General features: G+C 53.7%; 1 protein-coding gene across 1 annotated transcript; it reads right to left on the bottom strand.

Moving 5' to 3' along the window:
• Positions 1–15,583: 15,583 nt before the first annotated feature.
• LOC109744481 (cytochrome P450 77A4) lies at positions 15,584–17,561 on the bottom strand. Its single transcript, XM_020303605.4, has one exon. It carries the CDS (start codon positions 17,500–17,502, stop codon positions 15,892–15,894), a length of 1,611 nt encoding a protein of 536 aa, XP_020159194.1. The 5' UTR covers positions 17,503–17,561; the 3' UTR covers positions 15,584–15,891.
• Between the last annotated feature and the right edge of the window lie 3,921 nt (positions 17,562–21,482).

Here is a 21,482-nt window from a genome sequence, read left to right as displayed (position 1 = left end):
CAGGCCCCTTGGCGGCGTCATCAGCAGTGTCCTTGGCGGTCTCCTCGGTGGCAATCTTCTCGGCCTCCGCCTCGGCATCCTTGGCAACATCCTCGATGACGGTGTCCACATCCTTCGGATCCACCGAGGGGCGATCTGGATCCCGAGAAGGGGATGAGGCGAAGCCAAGACAAAGATTCAGAAAGAACAGAAAAAAGAATAGGGACGGAAGGCAAGCGACTTACCCGTGCCGGGCTGGGAAGCAGAGGTCCCCTCCCCGCCAACGTTTGGCGCCGAGACAAAGCCACCAGTGCCCGAGTTCGCCTCCTCCTCCTCCGTGTGCATGGGCTCGGTGCTTGGCGCCCTTGCCGGGGACGCCCCTCGGGGCGGCGTGGTCGATGGGGGCGGTGTGTTGGGGGTAGCCCTCTGTGGCTCCTCCTGCTGCTGTCCTCCTCCTACGACCATGGCAAGGTCAGCGCCGAAGGATCGCACCACCAACACACGTCAACAAGGGGTGAGTGATGAACTTACGCTGGGGGATGTGTCGGGGGCTCCTGTCTGGACTGCTCAACACCACCAGCGGTGTGCCAGCAGCGCCTTCTGGGGGCTGACCGCTCGCCGAAGCCCTGGCCCTCTTCACCCTCTGGGCCAGTGTCTCCGCATCCCTGCAAAGAAGAAAAACAAGTCAAGATAAGCGGCACGGTCTGAGGAGATGGAGATGACAGAAAGTGACAAGATACTTACTCATCCTCCACCTCCTCCTCTGTTGCCTTCCTCTTCCTCCTTGGGCTGAGGGACCCGAAGTCAAAGGTGACCTCTACATCATCATCTGCCGGAGGAGGGGAAGCTGATGGAGTCCGAGGGCGTTTGGACGAAAAAGAGGCAGTTGCTCTCTTCTTCGCCACCGCGGCCTTCACCGACTTCTTCGCCGCCGCGGCCCTGGTCTCGCTCCCGGACCCCTCCTGGGCCTGCCGCGGTTGTACGGCCTTGCCGGGCCGGACCGGCTCACCAGAGGTGGCCCGCCGCAGGACTCGCCCTCTCCCCGTGGGTGGAGGGTCGACGGCCTCAGCCTCCTCCTCCTCCTCCTCCGACGAAGACGACGACTCGTCGGGCACATCTTCGATGGGAGGAGGCCTAGTGCCGGCGCCGCTGGCCTCTCCAGCGGCTTCCGCCCATTGGGAGAGCTCTTTCTCCTCCGCGGCTGCCGCGACCTCGTCCTCCACGTCGCCGGCGCTGCCGGCCTGCCTGGCGAGCTCCGCCTCCGCCGCCCTGGCGGCGATGTAATTCAACTCGACCTGGGTGGTGTCCTCAATGAGCAGCGGCTCGTTGCGGACATACACCTCCGCCAAGGTGTCGAAGAACTCCTGTACCTGCTCCTTCAGCGGCACGGTCCAACTTGAGACGGGGCCGTGCGCGTTGGAATCCGGCATCATGGCGATGATGTTAGTCTGGCGCGAGTTGTTGCTCAGCGGGACCACCCCCGCTGGCAACCCAAACAGGGGCCCCTTGGCGACCTTGCCGGCCTTCGCGTCGGCCTTCGCTACCTTGCCGGACCTCTCGGCCCTGCCTTCGTGGTTCACGTCGAGCTGAAAGATCCGCTGGCAGAAGTGGGCGTGCCCCATAACCGTGAAGTTCTGGTTGAGGCCAGGGCGAAGCCTCATGATGTCGGCCGCGTTTTGGAAGAGCCAGGCTGGCCTCCCCTTGTTGTGCAGAGGAGCAATTCAGCGGCGGAGGAAATCCTCCCCAATCATCTCCAGGTAAGCCCGGCAAGGGTGAGGCGGAGGATCCTGGTGGTGGTGATCTCGAGCTTGTCATCCTGGGCATCGACGTCGCCCCAGTCATTCCTACAAACCGGCGGCGCTAGGCGGACCCGGCAGAACTCCTGTGGATCGTCCTCCTCAATCCAGCACCACCGGCCCCGCCATTCTCCCCACCTCTCCTTCTGGGCCCCTCCGGGTACGTCCCTTTGGACCTTGGGATCCAAGTGACGCAACCAGAGATGGCACCTCCCTTCTGGATGCGAGGATAAAAGTAATGGCGGAAGAGCGCCGTGTTGGGAAGAACTCCGGCAAAGCCCTCACAGAGGTGGGCGAACAGAGCCATGCACGCCACATCGTTTGGAGTAAAATCCAGAAGATGGAAGCTGAAAGTGTGCATGATGTCGTTGAAGAAATCAGAGAAAGGGGGGCAAAGGCTGCAAGAAAAGTAATCGACGAAGAACGGGTACCGATTCGGGGCGGCCTCGGCGCAATTGGCGGGGATGACGCGTGTGGCTGGATGCCCCGTCGTCTCCCCCCCCCCCCCCCCCCCCGTTTTGCACCCCCATAGGGGCTTGAAGCAATCCCGGAGTTCGAACACGTCGACCGTCGAGGGGAAGTAGGCGAGCTGCGTCCGCCGCGCCGCCGACTCGCTCTCCGGCTGCTCCAACGCCCCGGCATCCTTAGCCACTCCCTTGCCCTTGGTGGATTTGGGGGCCATGGCGGCTGTGAGAGGCAAAGGGCAGAGGACGGCGAAGACACAGCGGCGGCGAGCAAGGGCGAAGGCTTGTGAAGGAAGGAGAAGGGAGCGGCGGTTCCGAGATTGGGGAAGCACGAAGGGTAAATGAGCGGCGCGCCCGCGGTTATTCCTTTTTACGGGGAAGACGCGGGCCGCCTCTTTTCCCATTAACTGTGATGTGACGCATGCGTGCGGAAACCGCCCCACGCATGACCCCCACGTCACACACGCCCCTCCACGTCGCGCGTTCAACGCGGGTCGTGGGGAAGCGCAGCGGACGAAGAGTTACTGCGGTAAAAATCCGCCCCACCTGCCCGCGCACCGTTCTGGGCCTGGCCCAACAACGCGTCGCGCTTATGTGTGGCCCAGGCCCGGGGGCTCCTGTCGGTATACAAAAGTAGGAGCTCTTCTTTTGACCCCTTTACTTGTGCACGGGCAGTCAGAGCCACGCGCCACAGCCACACTTAGCAGGGCAGAGGAGGGAAGCTGGAGAGAAACCGAAGCACGAGGCAAACAGGGCGACACCAAGACCAGAAACACAAGACAGCAAGGGGGCAAGGTGGACTCCCCCGGCAAGACCCTTGCCGGGGTGACCTCCGCGGCCCCGGCAAGAGCGTTGCCGGGGCAACTTGCCCAACACCAGTGGAGCAAGCCACCCTTGAGCCCAGAGGTTCCAAGCGTCGTCAACAACTACATTGGAACCAAGGCTCGGGAGGCACCTCCGTCGTGGCATGCAGATCTTTGTCAAGATCATAAACACACACAATCAGATGAGGACCAGAAGACGACGACCCTCGGCGGGATCCTAGCCAAGGGAATCCACAAGACCCCCGGCAAGCGCCTTGCCGGGGACGACTGCGATGCCACGGCAGGACCCTTGCCGAGGACGCCAGTAGTGCCACTGCCAGGCCCGCACCAACCAAGACTCCACCGCCGTCCCCAAGCAGCTGCTAGCTCAACCAGCATGACAGGCACCTGCGTGGCGACGGGCGGCCTCTACGCCAACTCAGCAAGCACCTGCGTGGTGGCATGCAGATCTTCGTGAAGGCTCCACCACCGCGCCACCTCAGTAGCTTGCCTGCCTACATGGCACTGCACGCTTCGCTGGCCCGGGCGCGTGTCGATGCAAGGCGGGGCGGCGACGGATGGGACGGGCCTCGTTCCCGTCCCCGATAAAGCTAATGGACACCTAAGTAGCAGATTTAATGCGCTTTGTCCCCTAATGCCAGGCGATAAACTCGCGTGCTGTACACCGTTCCACCTCCTGTGTGCCACCGTGGCAACCCCTTTTGCCTATAAAAGGAGGCCCGAGGCGACCAGGAGAGGGGATTCGGCTCTTTTGGGCAAGTTACACCCCGTAGCTAGCTCAAGAATACAAGAACACTCAATACATCCACCAAAGCAGGACTAGGGTATTACGCATCCTCACGACCCGAACCTAGGTAAACGATCCGTGTGCTTGCTGTTAGACCTGCTCTTCTCACAACCCCGTGCCCACCAATCGTAGAAGGGATTCCAGTGATCCCATAGGTGTCGTTTCCACCGACACCTTGAGGCCCTTCTCTCCTTTCTCATATGACCCATTAAGGCCCACTACTTCCCCCGGCGAATTCCCGTAACTCTCCGGTACTCCGAAAAATACTCGACTCGGAACCTTTCCGATGTCCGAATATAGCCTTCCAATATATCGATCTTTATCTCTCGACCATTTCGAGACTCCTCATCATGTCCGTGATCTCATCGGGGACTCCGAACAAGCTTCGGTCATCACATCACATAACTCATAATACAAATCGTCATCAAACGTTAAGCGTGCGGATCCTACGGGTTCGAGAACTCTGTAGACATGACCGAGACACATCTCCGGTCAATAACCAATAGCGGAACCTGGATGCTCATATTGGCTCCTACATATTCTACGAAGAACTTTATCGGTCAAACCGCATAACAACATACGTTGTTCCCTTTGTCATCGGTATGTTACTTGCCCGAGATTCGATCGTCGGTATCATCATACCTAGTTCAATCTCGTTACCGGCAAGTCTCTTTACTCGTTCCGTAATGCATCATCCCGTAACTAACTCATTAGTCACATTGCTTGCAAGGCTTATAGTGATGATCATTACCGAGAGGGCCCAGAGATACCTCTCCGATACACGGAGTGACAAATCCTAATCTCGATCTATGCCAACCCAACAAACACCTTTGGAGACACCTGTAGAGCATCTTTATAATCACCCAGTTACGTTGTGACGTTTGATAGCACACAAGGTGTTCCTCCGGTATTCGGGAGTTGCATAATCTCATAGTCAAAGAAACATGTATAAGTCATGAAGAAAGCAATAGCAATAAAACTCAACGATTATAATGCTAAGCTAACGGATGGGTCTTGTCCATCACATCATTCTCTAATGATGTGATCTCATTCATCAAATGACAACACATGTCGATGGTCAGGAAACATAACCATCTTTGATTAACAAGCTAGTCAAGTAGAGGCATACTAGGGACACTCCGTTTTGTCTATGTATTCACACATGTACTAAGTTTCCGGTTAATACAATTCTAGCATGAATAATAAACATTTATCATGATATAAGAAAATATAAATAACAACTTTATTATTGCCTCTATGGCATTTTTCCTTCAAAACGACCACCAAAGTTCAAACGACGGACAACTTGAAACTACATCCAAAACTTGAAATTAAATTGAAGCAAAGCGGATCTTCATCACTTCCAGGACGGCCCCTTCCCCTTCCGGTCGCCGGCACACCTGTAGCGGTTGGCAGCTGGTGGAGGATCGTCCGACTCGTCGGACGAGGAGCCGTCGTCGTTGTCGGAAGAGGAGGAGACGATGATGAGGCCCTTGAGGCGCCGGACGGCCAGGTCCGGTCCTGCTGCCGCTTGAGCTTGGCCAGTCGAGCCGCTTCCATCGCCTTCTCCTTGGTTTCGCGCTCGGACTGCTCGATAGCTAGCCGGAGAGCCTTTGCATTCTTCCGGCGGAGCTGCCGAGCGTCCGTCTCCGCCGTCATAAGCGACCGGCGGTAGATCCATGCGAGGAGCCGCTCGTCCTCGTCGGGCTCCGCGGGTAACCCGCGGCGACGGCGGATAGAGCTCTCCGCCGCGTCGCTCTCCCTTGCCCGTTGCCTCTCGCGGCGGGCAGCTCGCGCTTCTGACTCCGGCGTGCGTGTCCGGGCCGGCGCGGCGGAGGCGGGGACAAGCACCCACCGCTGCCCGCGTGGAGGAGCAGCAGGCGGCGGGGCAAGGGGACGGCATGGGGGAGGCGCGGACTGCGCAGCCCGCGCGGAGCCAAGCGCAGGCCAGGAGGAGCCAGCGCTGGCTTCCTCGTTGCGGCGGCGGGGGAGAGGCGAGGCCAATCCGGAACTGCCACCCGTTTCCACCTTGGACCTCTTGAGGGCAATGCGGAGGGGTAGATCCTCGTCGGAGTCGGAGAAGGAGCGGCTAACGGTGCTTGACGTGGTGGCCGCAGTCACAAGAGTGGTCGGAGTGGATCGAAACGGAGAAATCGGAGGGAAGAAGAAGAGACGAATCGAGAGTGGAGTGAGCTAGGGTTTCCAGATTGGGATATTTGTGGGGACGGAGTGGGGTAGGGGTGGGCCTGCGTGACGTGACGGGCATGCCCCGACGCCCCATATCCATCCCGTATCTAGGCTGAATATGAGCGTGCCGGACAGCCCAGGCGTTTGAGGACCGTTTGAGACGCCCGACTGAATAAAAAAACGTGATCTGTCAGTTTCCGAGCGGGCCATTCGGGCGTCTGAGACCGGTATAAAGCGTGGGCTGTAGATGCTCTTACCCCTCGGGGCCTAAACGTGGGCAGCATTTCCATACATGTGGACCTTTTATGTTAGTGCTGAAGGAGAAAGGGCAGCACGATCCGTGTTGAGCTCATCGTGCTCCGGGAAAACGGAGGTACCATGTAGCCCCATCGGTCGACCGTGCGCTTGAAAATATGGTTGACACAGGATGGAGATCATTAAATGGTCCTGCCACGTGCATAAGTTAGCAAGCCCCATCTGGCTTCGTAATTATCCAGTTAATTTTTGTTGGGCGGTACGTCAGGATACGGGAGGAGTACATAGCTTAAAGCAGCACTTTACATGTTACAATGCCCACCGTGAGTACCACACTCCCTCTAGATGTGGCTTTCTCTCTGATTTGATGTTCAGTTGCCAGGGAAGCAATATCGCTGGCGCATGCGGTACATGATAACGCCTAAGGAAGAAGATGGAAAGGTTTATGCTGTACAATAAGCGGTCTAGCAAACCTTCAGCATGCACCGCATGCGCATGCTGTACAATTTGTAGCCGCCTTCTTCCGTAGTCTCATCTTCAGGAGCAACCAATGCGCTGATCTTGTTAGCCTTCGACTGTCGATGCCACCACGACGTCGGACAGCACCAGTCTCCCGCGCTTGCCCATCAAACGGTATCCATCACCTAGACCCTGTTGCACCTTGCTGCCAAGACACGCAATCGCCATCGTGGATACTGTAGATGGCACACCCCTCCATCTTCGTCACCGCACGAGAAGCATACGGAGATCTGCGCCGAGCCACCAAGCCAAACACTTGCCCGTCCAACCGATGTACAACGCCAAAGACGATGCCCCCATGGGGGTGACGACTCAAGAACCTCACCATCATCCGATCCAAAAAGTCCGAATCTGGGGTTTCGCCCAGGGCATACAGGGAACGCGAATCGCCTCACAATGCCTCCAACGAGGTAACGACACCCGTGGGCGTCGCCGTTGACAGTTCTGGCCGAGGTCGAACCAAGCTTTTGCTGGAAAACTTGTGCCCATCCCCGGCTGGACCCCCTAGATCGACCTCCACGTCATCCATTACGCCCATGGGCGACGTCTACTGCCGGGAAACCGCACAAACGGAGCCGTACCGCCGACCGAAACCGCCGCCCCGCCTGGGTGAGCCATCGACGGTGGAGGGGCTGTCACCGATGCGCCACTGATGTCGGACTACGCACACGTCCAGGACACCCGCGCGAATTTCCACCACAACCGCATCCCGATTTTGCCATGTGGAGCTCCGGCGATAGCGAGGGGGTGGGGCTCGAAGCCCTATATCAGATCGGGGGGGAGGGGGTCGAGGAGAGGGGCGGCCAACATATATACGACATTTTAGTATTTTCAAACGATTGGACATGCTATTCAACTCGGAGACACTTTGTGGCACGAGGGCACCGATCCTTTTTTTTAGATTTTGATTTCCAATCTCTTATATACCACAAGTCCAAATTAATTTCATTTCTTCTGATGAGTGCTTTCAAATAAAATTCATTTTTTTAGAGAAAAGGCATACGCCCGACTTTATAAATAAAAGCCATAAGGCAAGGTAGCAACAACATCACAGATAAGTATCAGACACACCCAAGCCCCAACGCTGGGCAAGACGACGGAGGATAAAGTGAGGTACATGGCTCCCTCGCCAGTACACGGCACGCAGGCCGGAAGAGAAAGATCCAACTAGAGCTAAAGCATCCAGCCCAAAAGAAACAATCAAGCATCTTGCTCTTGTCTACATAACTGAGACGCCGTCGTCCGGATTTTGTCCATCGGCATAGAGAGCGCCTCTTGGTCACTTATTGACTCGTTTTAAAACCTTCGTTGGTATGAGCGAACGATGGAATCGTGAAACTTGATGCGAACGAATGATAAGATCGTAAGTTTTAGAAACTGAAACTTAAAACTTAGTATGCATTAGTATAGGGTCCAATAACTTTACCATTTCTATTTGTCTCAAAAAAAAACTTTACGAAACGTGAGGCAAACGAGCGGTCCAGCACGGTTGAACAGGTGCGTCGCCCCTGCGAGTTTTCCCTATACGAGATGGCAAGTTGGCAACCTACAAATTTTGTACTAGCAAGCAACCGTGCAATCAAAATAGAAAGGTTCATTCTTGATACGCACGACCTTCTTAACTAACCGACGCGTGCAAACAATACCTTTCTAGAGAAGAGATAAGAATGGGTGTAGGAAAACTGAGCTTCGCTCCTTCGCCCGCTCCTCGCTCCGCGCCGCTGGCCACTCCGGCCGCGGCGGCCACACCCCAGCTATAGCGCCTAGCGGCATGGGCGCGCCGCGCTCCCCACGATCTGGATCCAGTTGTGGATCGGTCGGCGGAGGGGGGGAACGGGCTTCTCCTCCTGGTCCGTCAGATGCGTCTCCGCCCCCTCAAGATCTTCCTTTTCCGCCGCGTCTGCTGCTCCGGGGCGAATGCTCAAGGGGTGAGGAGGCCGTTAGTGCGTCGGATCTGAGGGCGCATCCATCCCATCGGCTTCAGTCCATCATCGTAGGTCCTGCATCCGGCACAGCGGTCTCTCCTTCGCCCCCACTCCATCGCCTGCAGTCCATCATCGTTGCTCCGTCCCACGCGGATACGCTTTCCTCTTCCGGCATGGACGGTGGGTGGACGAAGGTCTCCTCCAAGAAGAACCGCGGGCGCCGCTCCGATCCGCCGGTCCGTAGCGGGCTCCCTCCTCCTCCTCGCCGGGATCGCCGGCCCGCGTTCAATGCGGTAGATGGCCGCGAGGCCTTTTTAAGCCGTTTCAGAGGCCGCTGTTTCAGATGCCTCAGCAAGTTCCACCGCCGGAAAGATTGCCGCGATCCTCTCCATTGTATAATCTGCGAGCGCCCTGGTCATTTCGGCGCGAGTGTCCTCAAAATCCAAAGAATGGCCCGGGCGGCCCTGCTGCAGCTAGGCTAGGACCACTCGCCCCGCGCATCCCCATCGCCTCTCGCCTGCTGTTCCTGCCCCTGCCCGCTGCTTCCTCGCCGGCTCCCGTCGCCCCTCCCATGGCGGAACTTAGCCTCGCCGATCCGGCACGCCGCCCTTGCACCAGCCACAAGGTCGGCGTCTCCTCGCTGGAGGTGGAGCAGGCGGTCTTCTTCCTCACGCAGCATGCCATCACGCTTCGCGCCTTTGAGGAAGTACCGGCCACGTCGCCCATGGCTGTCGGGCGCGCCCTGGAGGCCCAGCTCTGCGTTCCGCCCCACCAGCTGCGGGTGACGGCGCACTACCCCGAGGACTTCCTTGTTGTCTTCACCCAGCCGGCCCACCACGCCAACGCTGTGCGCTGTGGCACGCTCCGCGTCGACAACGCCAGCTTCACCATTCTGCCGTGGCGCGAAGATGATCATGCCGGCTTCGCCAACTTCAACCTGCACGTACGTTGCGTCATCGAGCATATGCCCATGCAGTACTGGTCCATCGAGGGGGCGCAAGAGGTGCTCGGCGACAAGGTGTGCGTCGACCGTCTCGACAGCCGCCCTCTGGAGCGCGGCCACACCAAGACCTTCGCGTGCTGGGTCTGGGTGCGGGACATGGCGTTCATCCCGACGAGGCACACCTACTGGAAGCTACCCCGTGGCGCGGGGCGCGTCGAGTAGATGGACGGCTTCTCGCCGCCAGATCGCCGGGTGGCTCTTCCTCCGGGCGCGACGCGGTTCGATCTTCTCATCCACGTCGACCGCATTGAAGACTGGTCGCCGCGGTCGCCGCGCTCCTCGGACTCAGCGCAGAGCGGCTTGCCCTCCTCAGGCTCCGACGATGACGATGCGCTTCCGCGCACCTATCCGGGGACGTGGACCATGCACGTCGAGGATGGCCAGCGCGAAGAGCACCACAAGCGCCAGGCCCGTGCCCCGGTGGCGGACACGGGCTGCCGTGGCATGCCCCGTGGCGGTCCCAGGCACGACCACGACAACGACGGTGCGGGAAGGAGATCTTGGAAGGACACGCTGCTGGGGCGTGGCCGCAGCCACCATGAGCGGGGCGAGGCTTCCTCTAAGGAACGCCCCGCCCGCAGCCACTCTCCCCCGGCGCGCCACCGCTCGAGCAGCTCCAAGGGCAACAAGCGGCCCGGCGCGCGCCACGGTAGAAAGAGGGGTGGCGCCAGTGTGCAAGGTGCCCCTCCCCTTCCTCCCCCGCCCGCCCTGCCCCCCATTCAGGCGCGTGACGACGACATCGAGCAGTTCTTCTCCAACGCAAAGAAGCCAATCACGCCCATGGGCCAGGGCCGCGCTGAGGATGCGGCCATCGATGCAGAGATTGAAGCTATGCTGGCGGCACCCCTCAACTTCGCCGGCAAGGGGAAGGCAGCAGAGGGCGTCACCAAGGAAGCAGCCCCAGACATCTTCGGCCCCACCCTCGCCGGGCCAAACCCGGTGAACCTCAACTGCCGCACGCCCACAGCTGCATCCACGGTGGCGCTGCACCTAGGAGAAGTGACTGAGAAAGTCAGCCATCTGGAGTTAGAAGAACCCGCTGCTGCTCCTCGCCGCCTCTTCGTCAACCCCCCGCCGGCGCTCCTGCCCCTGCCACCTGCCAAATGCAACTCTGCCCCGCTCAAGACACGCGCGACATCAGTGCCACCACCCCGTCAGAGCGCACGTCAGGCGGCGCAGAAGAATACAACCCTGGTGGCCGAGCGCGCCACGCTGAGGCTGGTGAAGGGATTGGGCCTGCTGGGGCCCAAGGAGAAAATGACGGCCAAGGCGGCGGAGGCTCTCATCCGCAGGTTCGACGAGCCCCTCACCGACGACGACATCAGCATCATCGCCAAGCTGACCAGGCTCAACAAGGACGCGCTCCGCGTCGCCGTGGGGATGGCTGGTCCTGACGCTGCTGCCGAGGAGGCCGTCGTGTAGTCATGTTAGGACGACATTGCTGTTTCTGTTACGTCTGTAGTCTCCGACAGCGGCTGCCATTCGGGTGGCTCGAGATAGGCTTAGTTCTTCTCTGTTTCAGTAGTGGTAGGAGGCATGTCTGGCGCCGTCGAGAGCTGGGGCCTATTGGTGGTCGACGACGCCCCCCGACGAGCCCGGATGTGTATCGATCTGCGTTTCTGTTTAGTAATGCAAGTGTTAGCTGTCGGAATGGATGTGGTTGCCGCTGGACCTTGTGTTTGTTCTTGATGGAGATAATGCGTGTGCCCAATGAATAGCACAACACCTGCAATCTTGAGCTGGAATGTACGAGGGCTGAATTCGCCAGCAAAGAGGACTGTTGTGCGCCAAGTCGCTGAAGCGCTGCACGTATCCATCCTCTGCCTTCAGGAAACAAAGCTGGAGGGCTGGCAACAGCCCACCATCAGAGAACTGGGAGGAAACATGTTGGAGGCCTGCGCTGTCCTCCCAGCCATGGGCACTAGAGGAGGATCCACCATCCTTTGGAACAAGAGGAGCGTTACTTTTGTCTCTCAAGCAGTCGGATGCTTCTCGATCACAGGCAAAGTCACGGTGCTGCACGACGGCTCCTGGTTCTGGCTGACGTCTGTTTATGGTCCAGTGGATGATACGCGCAAAGATGCTTTTCTTGCTGAGCTTGCCCATGCTGCGCCCCCGTCTAGCGAGCCGTGGTTGATCAATGGGGATTTTAACATTATCTATGAAGCTCGTGACAAGAACAACCTCAATCTGAACAGGAGGATTATGGGCATGTTCAGAACAGCTATTGACTGGGCAGGCCTCAGAGAAATTAAGTGCAAAAACAGAAGATTTACATGGTCAAATGAGAGGGAAAACCCGACTTTGGTCAGTATTGACAAAGTGTTCTGCAACCTGGAATGGGAGGCCCTTTTCCCCTCATACATTCTGATGGCAGAATCAACGGCCTGCTCAGATCAGTATCCCTTACTCCTGGCAAACACTGCTGCTCCGCTCAGAAAGCCGGTTTTCCGATTTGAAAACTTCTGGCCAAGTTTCCCGCACTTCCAGGAGACTGTCGCCCGGGCTTGGCAACGGCCGGTCAATCACAGCTGCCCGTTTATCCGCCTAGAGAAGAAGATGAAGAGGACGGCAGCTGATCTGAAAATTTGGGCAAAAATTCAGCGATGCAAGACTCCAGTTCCACCTGGCCTGCCAAGTTATTCTTAGACTTGATATTGCACAAGAAAGCAGAAGATTGTCAGAGAGCGAATTCCTTCTGATAAAGCAACTTAAAATGAGAACACTTGGGCTGGCGGCTGTGGAAAGAGCAAGGAAAAGGCAAGCCTCCAGGATTACTTGGCTCAAAGCCGGAGATGCACGCACAGCCTTTTTCCAAGCAAAGATCAACTCAAGGAGAAGGAAGAACTTCATCCACTCCCTGCAGACTGATACAATCACTGCCACTGCCCATGAAGACAAAGCCTCGGCTATCCACAACCATTTCTCTAATCTGTTGGGCAACAAGGAGAATAGAGGAGGAACACTCAATTGGGACGAGCTTGACATGCCAACGTTGCAAAACGAAGGGCTGGACAACCCTTTCTCTGCGCAGGAGGTTTGGGCTGCAATTCAGGCCTCCCCAGCAGAAAAAGCGCCAGGTCCCAATGGATTCTCGGGTACTTTCTACCGATCATGCTGAGCCACGATCAAAGACGATGTTATGGCAGTTTTTGACAGCTTTTATAGGCTGGCTGATGGGAATTTCGCCGAGCTCAACACGGCCATGATCGCTCTTCTCCCAAAAAAGGATGGGGCAACCAGAATTTCCGACTTCAGGCCCATCAGTTTAATACATTCCGTAGCAAAGCTCATCACCAAGGTTTTATCCATGAGATTGGCTACTGTCATTGACCGGATCATCTCTCCTGCGCAAACTGCTTTTCAGAGGAAGAAATGTATACACGACAGCTACCTGTATGTTCAGAATACAGTCCGGGCACTGCATAGAACTAGAACACCGGCCCTCCTACTCAAGCTAGACATTGCCAAAGCTTTTGATAGTGTATCATGGGAGTATTTGATCGAGCTTCTTCAGAAACTAGGCTTCTCGCATCAATGGATAGATTGGATAGCGCTCCTTTTGTCAACTTCATCTTCGGCCTGCCTACTGAACGGTGTCCCAGGCAAAAGCTTTTTGCACATGCGGGGGCTACGGCAGGGCGACCCTCTCTCGCCGCTGCTCTTCATTCTCTGCATCGACTCCCTTCACCGGATGCTGGAGGCCGCTACCAGATCAGGCGCGCTGAGTATCATCCCAGGCGCGGCGGCGCGGATGCGCACAAGTCTGTACGCCGACTATGCCATCATCTTCATAAACCCCGCTCGCGCAGAAATAGATAACCTTCTACAACTGCTGCAACTGTTCGGCGATGCGACAGGACTGCGTGTTAATCTGTCAAAATCCTCTATGATCCCCATTAGATGCGACGACATAGATGTTCAGGATATTCTGCAAAACTTCGCTGGCGCAACGGCGGCATTCCCTTTTAGATACCTAGGGCTTCCTGTAACGATAGGGCGCATCAAGCTAGTTCACCTTCAGACCATCCTTGATAGAATTAGAGCGCAGCTTGCGGGGTGGAAAGGGAAGCTCTTGCCGCTGGCAGGCCGCCGCGTTCTCGTACGTTGCGTGCTATCTGCCATGCCAACCTTCGCGCTCACGGCGCTGCGAATACCAAAGAAGTTCATAAAGGAGATCGACAAGTCAAGACGGCGCTTCCTCTGGGCGGGAGACGAAGAAATCTCGGGCGGCAAATGCAAGGTTCGCTGGGCCTCAGTGACCAAGCTGGAGCGACTGGGCGGACTGGGCATCCCTGACCTCAGCCGTTTCGCCCGGGCTCTACGGATGCGCTGGCTATGGCTCTCCTGGAGGCAGCCAACCAGGCCCTGGGTTGGCACCGGGACGCCATGCGACGCTGCTAATCGGGCCCTTTTCGCGGCCTCCACGGTGGTGACCATCGGGAACGGCGCTACCGCGTCTTTCTGGTCTTGCTCCTGGCTGGGAGGGAGGCAACTCTGCTCGGCATACCCCGACTTGTTCGCCTGAGCCATCCGCAAGAACAGAAGCGTAAAGGAGGCCTTGACTGATGATCGGTGGATCCTCGACCTTCGCAACGGCGACTACAACAACGTTCTGCATCAAGTGGTGCAGCTGGCAAGAGAGATCAGGCTAGCTCAAATCACTCTAGATCCGGAGGCCCCGGACACGATCAAATAGAAGCTCAACAGCTCGGGCAACTACTCGACAAGCGGGCGTACAACGCACAATTCGAAGGCAATCATACATGCAGTTTCAAAACTATCATTTGGAAGATTTGGGCTCCGGGGAAAGTGAAGATGTTCCTCTGGCTTTTGCACCTCGACAGGCTTTGGTGCAACGATCGCCTTCAAAGGAGAGGGTGGACGAATGGTTATTTTTGCCCCATGTGTCTGCGCAACCTGGAGACATCGCCGCACTTGATCTGGGAATGTCCAGTGGCAATGCAGGCCTGGAACACCGCGGCCTCCTGGACGGGGTGCAGCTCTTTAAACCAGCAAGTGTGGAGCAGTGCTGCAACGACAACGGACAAAGTTCAGATGATTGTGGCTTCCGCTGCCCCAGAACACAGGAAGGGCACGAAGACCATGATCGCCCTCATTTCCTGGCAGATCTGGCTGGAAAGAAATGCATGCATTTTCAGGGGCAAACAAGCTGACGCTAGGCACATCATCAAAGCATGCCAGAGCGACATGGAGCAATGGCGACTCGCCGGTGCACGATGCATCCAGCAGCCCTTTGGGGAAGTGACGTGAGATATCTCCATGTCGATTTTTAGCTTAGTTTTAGCTTAGTTTTCCCAGATGGCCTGATTCCTTTGGGGCCCGTAGTAACATGGATTGCCTCTTTTTTCCATGATCGCTTGATCAGTTTCTGTAACTTTCTCCCTGCTAAATGAAACGAAAACCAGCTACGCTGGCCACTTTAAAAAAAAAAGAATGGGTGTAGGAAGTTGATCTAGAGAAGAAATGGAGGTTTTCCTATTACAATTGAAAGATCACTTTTGTTAAGTCGTGTTAACCCCCCCCCCCTTGGTTTTTTTTTTTTTGAGAATCAATTCCCCCTTGGTTTGGTGGATGGCCTCCCCGGTTTTCTGATTAAATTTTTAGCAGCGATGTAAGTGATGTTAATAAAGCTGACCAGAAGGCCTTTCATTAAAGAAAAAGCATCCGACCGGTACGAAAAAAAACAAGCATAACATCAAATTTATGCATCCCTGAGAAAAGATGTCTGCTAATCCTTTCTTAATCGTTTGGCAGCGCTCTTACCCGGCTCCTCGAAATAAAAGATCAGTATATTAGGAAAATCTTGGTAGGAGCAATCCATGCACATAGAAATAAGTTCTTCAATTTAAAATCATACAAACTCGCTTGATGCATTTGTGACTGTGCTACTTCGCGCACATAATACAGGTGTGTATACCGTGCACATAGATAAACGACTAGAGAAGCTATCTATAGCACACTAGATACTTTCTCATAATGCTGGAATCGGTAACAGTAGGTATGGTACTGGCACATGCGGCTTACGTGCTGACCTAACGAGCGGAGTGGTTGCGATGCATGCATTCGACGTAGGTACGATCGAGTACGTACGACTGCCGGCCACCCCGATCCGCATGCATGCACATGGATCAGAGCGACATCTTCCGGGGCTTCACCGTGGCCAGCAGCGGCTGGTTCATCACCACCGTGAACTCCACCTTATCCTTGAAGTCCACCGCCGGCTGCGACGGGTGCGCGCGCCACTCGAACTCCTGCAGCATCCGCGCCACCATCAGCGCGATGTGCGTCGTCCCCATGGCCAAGCCCGGGCAGATCCGCCGCCCCGCCCCGAACGGTATCATCCGGATGCCCGCGGACCCTGTCATGTCCGCGGTCTCGCCGCCGGTTAGGAACCTGTCCGGGTCGAACTCCGTCGGCCGGTCCCACAGCTTGGGGTCCTCCGAGATGGTCGGGAGGAAGATGTCCAGGTTCGCGTCCGTGGGCACGTCGTAGCCGGCGAGCTTGCTCCCAGGCTTGACGGCGGCGTGGGTGAGCGAAAAGTACGTGGGCGGGTGCTTCCGGAGGAGCTCCTTGACGAAGGCCTGGAGGTACGGCATGCTTTCGATGTCCTTGTCGTCGATTGGCCGGGCGTCGCCGACTTGCTGCATGATCTCCTCGTGGAGCCGGGCCTGGATGGACGGGTTGTCCACGACGCGCGCCATGGCCCACTCAATGGCAGTGGCCGTGGTGTCGGTGCCGCCGTTGATCAGCTCCGCGCACAGCGTGACCAGCTCGTCGTCTGCGCCTTCGCGGCCCTCGATATGGAGGTCGAGCAGCGAGTCGAGGTAAGAGAAGGGCGCAGCGACGTTGGGATCTGGCGGCGAGCTCTGCATGTCGCGGAGGATGGCGCGGCGGCGGTTGATGAGTGGGAGGAGCGTGTCGACCTGCTCGCGGCGAACGGCGAGCGCCCGGAGCTGCTTCCGCCAGAAGAAGGGGCGGAGGAACGGGAGGTAGTCGTCCATGCGCACGCCGACGGCGAGCAGCACGCGCTTCAAGACGGCGTCGATGTGCACGATGTGCTCCTCGTCCAGGTCGAGCAGGCCGAAGGTCATATCGAGCAGGATGCAGAAGACCGCGAAGCGCGCGTTGCGGAGCACCCACACGGAGGCCCCGTCGGCGGACGCCGCGGCCTCGGCGCGCATCCGCGCCACGAACCGATCCATGGCTCGAAGCCTCGCCGGGCGGAACTCCCGGAGGCGCGACGTGCTCAGCATCCCGGACACCATGTTCCGACGAAGCGACCGCCACTCGGCGCCGTACACGGCGGAGTTGACGGTGAACTTGTTGGAGGAGAAGATGTTGCGCGTGGTGTTCTCGGCGGGGCGGCTGGCGAACTCCGCGCCCTTCTCGACGAGCGCCTCGTGCACGAGCTCGGCGCTGCTGATGACGACGAGCGTGCGCACCCCCATCCGCAGCGTCAGGATGGGCCCGTACTCACGCCGGAGGTCGCGGATGTAGTGGATGAAGAGCTTCCCGGAGAAGGCGACCTGGAAGAGGTTCCCGACGATGGGCCACCCGGGCGGGCCGGGTGGGAGCCTCAGCCCCCGGTACTTGCGGTTGTACCTCGCCACAGCGACGGCCACGAATAAGGCCGCGGTAGCCACGGCGGCCGTGAAGGCGAGGCTGATCATGGAGGCCGCAGGCATTGCGCCGAGAAGGTTGGCAAGCGCCGGTTGTTGCTGTTGTTGTTGCATGGACATGGGCGCGATTAATGAAGTGCTCGACGAGATGGAGAGGCCCGGTGCGTGGCTATTTGAGTAGGATTTGAGTTTGTAGCAGATATTATAGGAAGGCCGGAGAGAGGACCGGAGTAAATGCGGGGTGGCAAATGTCGTTGGAGAATTCAATGACCTCATGAGGCGATTGGGCGCCTAGTTAGCCGACCGACCATGCTTGACTCGAGGAGCCTGAGTTGCTCGGTGCCGCGTCACGATGCTGCAATGCTCAGTTGCTCACACATACTAGTATACTTGGACACGTATACTTGGACCACATACAGAATGAAATAAGTTCAAAAATTTAAAACATATCTATATACATTCGATTTAGAAAAAAGTTAGACATCTTATGTTTGTGAATGGAGGGACTAACATTTTCCGTAATCATATGTCTACGTGCACCTATGAAAGATTTGAAGTAACAATTTAGCTGCATGTAAGTCGTCTGCAATTTTATTTTGGGCCAGTCGATTTTGTGTGCCATTGATCTTGCTTTACCATTCGTGTAGTTATTTTGTTCTGGTTGTGTTAAATATACTGACGACATATTTGGGCTAGTCAATTCTTAACGGGCTGAAGCACATTATCACGTGCGACCCAGCTTTCCCCTTTCTTCCTTTGTTTTTTTCCTTCTGGATTTCTCTTTTTTATCCCTTTCTGCCTTTATTTTTTCTTTTTCTTTATTAGTTGACATTTTATTATTTTTGCACTTTTTCTTTTATCCGCTTTAGTTTTCTTTATTAGTTGATTTTTAGTTTTCTGTTTTGTGTATTTTTGGATGTTGGGTAAGTGTAAATATATTCACACACATACTACACAATAAGTGCCAAAATTGCACTATTATATAATTAACCTTTGCATAAATAAAAAATCATAATTCTAGTGCAAATTGGTCTGCAAGTTTTTTTTCATTTTCTTTCTTCTTAAATAGTAATAATGTAATACCAATGCTATTCATTCATTCTTCCTTATAAAAATATATTATTTGAATTGGTTTAGTTTTTTTCTTTCTTCTTTGAAGGTAATACAAATGACACAAAACCATTCCTTCGTAGGAACCATACTTTTATGAAAATTCCACAATCATATGTTTATTCTTGCATATTTTCAAAAAGCGCACATTTTGTGTATATCTTGTGCAAATTTTTTAGTTATTTTTTTAGATTTTTTCCCATTTTCTTAAAGGGTAATACCAGTGTCATTAATTCATTCCTTCTTAGGAAACTTAATTATTTTAATTTTGTAAATTGTGTGCACATTTTTTCAATATTTTTTATTTTCTTTGTTCTTAAAGGGTAATACCAATGCCACTAATTCATTTTTCGTTAGAAAACTTTATTATTGTGTTTTTATATTATTTATTATTTAAGAATAATACAATTCCACTAATTCATTCATTCAGGAAACTTACTTTTTCCAAAATTCCACTATTATATTCTTATTTTTTTGCATATTATAAGAAACACATTTTTGTGTAAATTATGTGTAATCTTTTCATTATTTGTTTTTTATTTTCTTTCTTCTTAAAGGTTAATATCAATGCCACTAATTTAGTCTTCCTTAGAAACTACATTTTTTGTTCATGTTTCAGTTTTTGTCCCATTTTCTGACTTCTCTAAGGGTAATACTAATGTTACTAACTTATTCCTTTTTATCCGCTTTAGCAACAAAGCGCTCATCCCTTGCTTGTTCTTGTGCGCGCAAGGCGCTCAAGACGGTGATTCTTGCTTAAAAAAGGGCTAAAGCACTCCAGCTTTGAAGCTGGAGTTTGCAACTTCAAAACTATTAGGAAACTTATTTTTTCCTAAATGCCACCATTATATGCTTATAATTTTATATTATAAAAAAGCACAATTTCTATGTAAATTGTGTGCAAAGTTTGTCTTGTTTGTCTTTTTTTCATTTTCTTTCTTCTTAAAGGGTAATATCAATGCCATTAATTCATTCTTCTTTAGAAACTTTATTATTTTGTTTTTATTTCATATTTTTTTCATGAAGGCTAATACCAATAATGCTAATTCATTCCTTCTTGGGAAACTTACTTTTTCCGAAACTCGCCATTATATTCTTGTTCTTGCATATTATAAGAATTGCAATTTCTATGTAAATTGCGTGCAAATTTTGTCATTATTTTTTTATATTTTATAATAGGGTAATACCAATGCCACTAATTCATTTTTCCTTAAAAAACTTCATTATTTGTTCTGTTTTATTTTTAGTTCTATTTTCTTCCTTCCCTAAGGGTAATACAAATGCCGTTAGTTCATTCCGTCTTAGGAAACTACTTTTTTCCTGAAATTCCACTGTTACATGTTGAATCTTGCATATTATAAAAAAGTGCAATTTCTATGTAAATTATGCACAAATTTTGTATTTTTATTTTTTCTTAAAGGGTAATATCAGTGTCACTAATTCATTCTTCCTTAGTAATCTTTTTTTCTTTATTTTTTTTGTCTTGTGTCTTACTACGTATTGGGCCAGTTTCAGTTATGTTTCAAAGCAAGCCTAACTATCTCGTGGGTTTCTATTTTATGGTTGCAAAGGGCCGGTTTTCTATTTTATTTAGTATATGTCTTTGTTCATTGATGCTTACTTATTTTTTTATCGCCGGTTTTTCTCCAATATTTTTATGTGCCGCTCCATCGTTAGTCACCTTCTTGCGAAGCAGCTTCAGAAATTGTTGGTCCTGCAGCATGTGGCCAACGTCTCATGTATGCCCTCTGCTTCAGCCTCCTCCCCATGTTCAGCCTCGTCATCATAGCCAACCTCTCCATCCTGTCTGGCCTGATCATGATCCATCCCTTGTTATTCATTTCCTGCTTCATCATAATTTACGTCGCCAACATCCTCCTCTCCGCGATGTGTCCACTGTGTTTAATTCTTCATGAAACCATACATTTGCAGATGAGCCTCCACTTCACAAGAATTGATCGTATAGCGATACATGTTTTCACATTTATAACATGGACAACATAACTCTGAGCCCTTGCTTCATGTGTTTCAAAGGAAACACTAAGAACCCTTTTATACTTCGGTCTATTATGTCTCTTAATCCCTAACATGCATTATCTAAGGAAGAAAGTTAAAACCAATGTACATTAATGGATATGACTCATAGAAATTTTTGGCATGACCTTTGCTAATAAATGACACAATTGTGTTTTCCACAAATTTGTCAAGATGATGAAGAGTCGACATTTGTCAAAACATTGGCCACTCATGCATATATAACTAAAAATGCATCCAACCACACTATGTCGGATTCAGGGTTCCGCAGACCCTTGAGAGGTTCGAACTCTGGGGTGCGTGCGAAGAACTCGTCCTCCCCAGTCTGCCTACTCGCTAATCTCACTGCCTAGTTCGATGAACTGGATGTAGAAGGGACACATCAGTTTATCCTGGTTCGGGCCACCTTGCGGTGTAATACCCTACTCCAGCTTTGTGGTGGATTGCCTCGAGGGGCTGAGGATGAACTAGTACAACGGTAGAACAGCCTCGGGAGGTGAGGTATTCTTGTGCTCGATGACCTGGTGGGTGTGGGGATGATCTGAATGATCCGCCCCCTCTATTGTGGTGGCTAAGTCCTATTTATAGTGGCCTTGGTCCTCTTCCCAAATGCAAGGCGGGAAGGGATCCTGTCGTGGAATTGTCATGGCAGACGTCCTAGTGAAAGGACTTAGTTGTGGAGCCATGGCGACGAGGTTAACTTAAAGGGGTTAAACGGGACAAAGGACACGAGGAGTTTATACTGGTTCGGCCCCTTGCGGTGAAGGTAAAGGCCTAATCCAGTTTGACGTGGTATTGCTAGGGTTTCAATTACCAGGGAGCGAATACGCTTTGCCTGGCTTTCGATCTGTTGTTTCTTGCTCTAAGCCGCTGTCGGGTCGTCCCCTTATATACACGGTTTGACGCCCTGCAGCCTACAGAGTCCTGGCCGGCTCATACAAAACGTGTCCGGCTCG

Source organism: Aegilops tauschii, chromosome 2 (assembly GCF_002575655.3).
Source record: "Aegilops tauschii subsp. strangulata cultivar AL8/78 chromosome 2, Aet v6.0, whole genome shotgun sequence".
Taxonomy (NCBI): domain Eukaryota; kingdom Viridiplantae; phylum Streptophyta; class Magnoliopsida; order Poales; family Poaceae; genus Aegilops; species Aegilops tauschii.
This window is presented reverse-complemented; position numbering and strand designations above follow the sequence as displayed.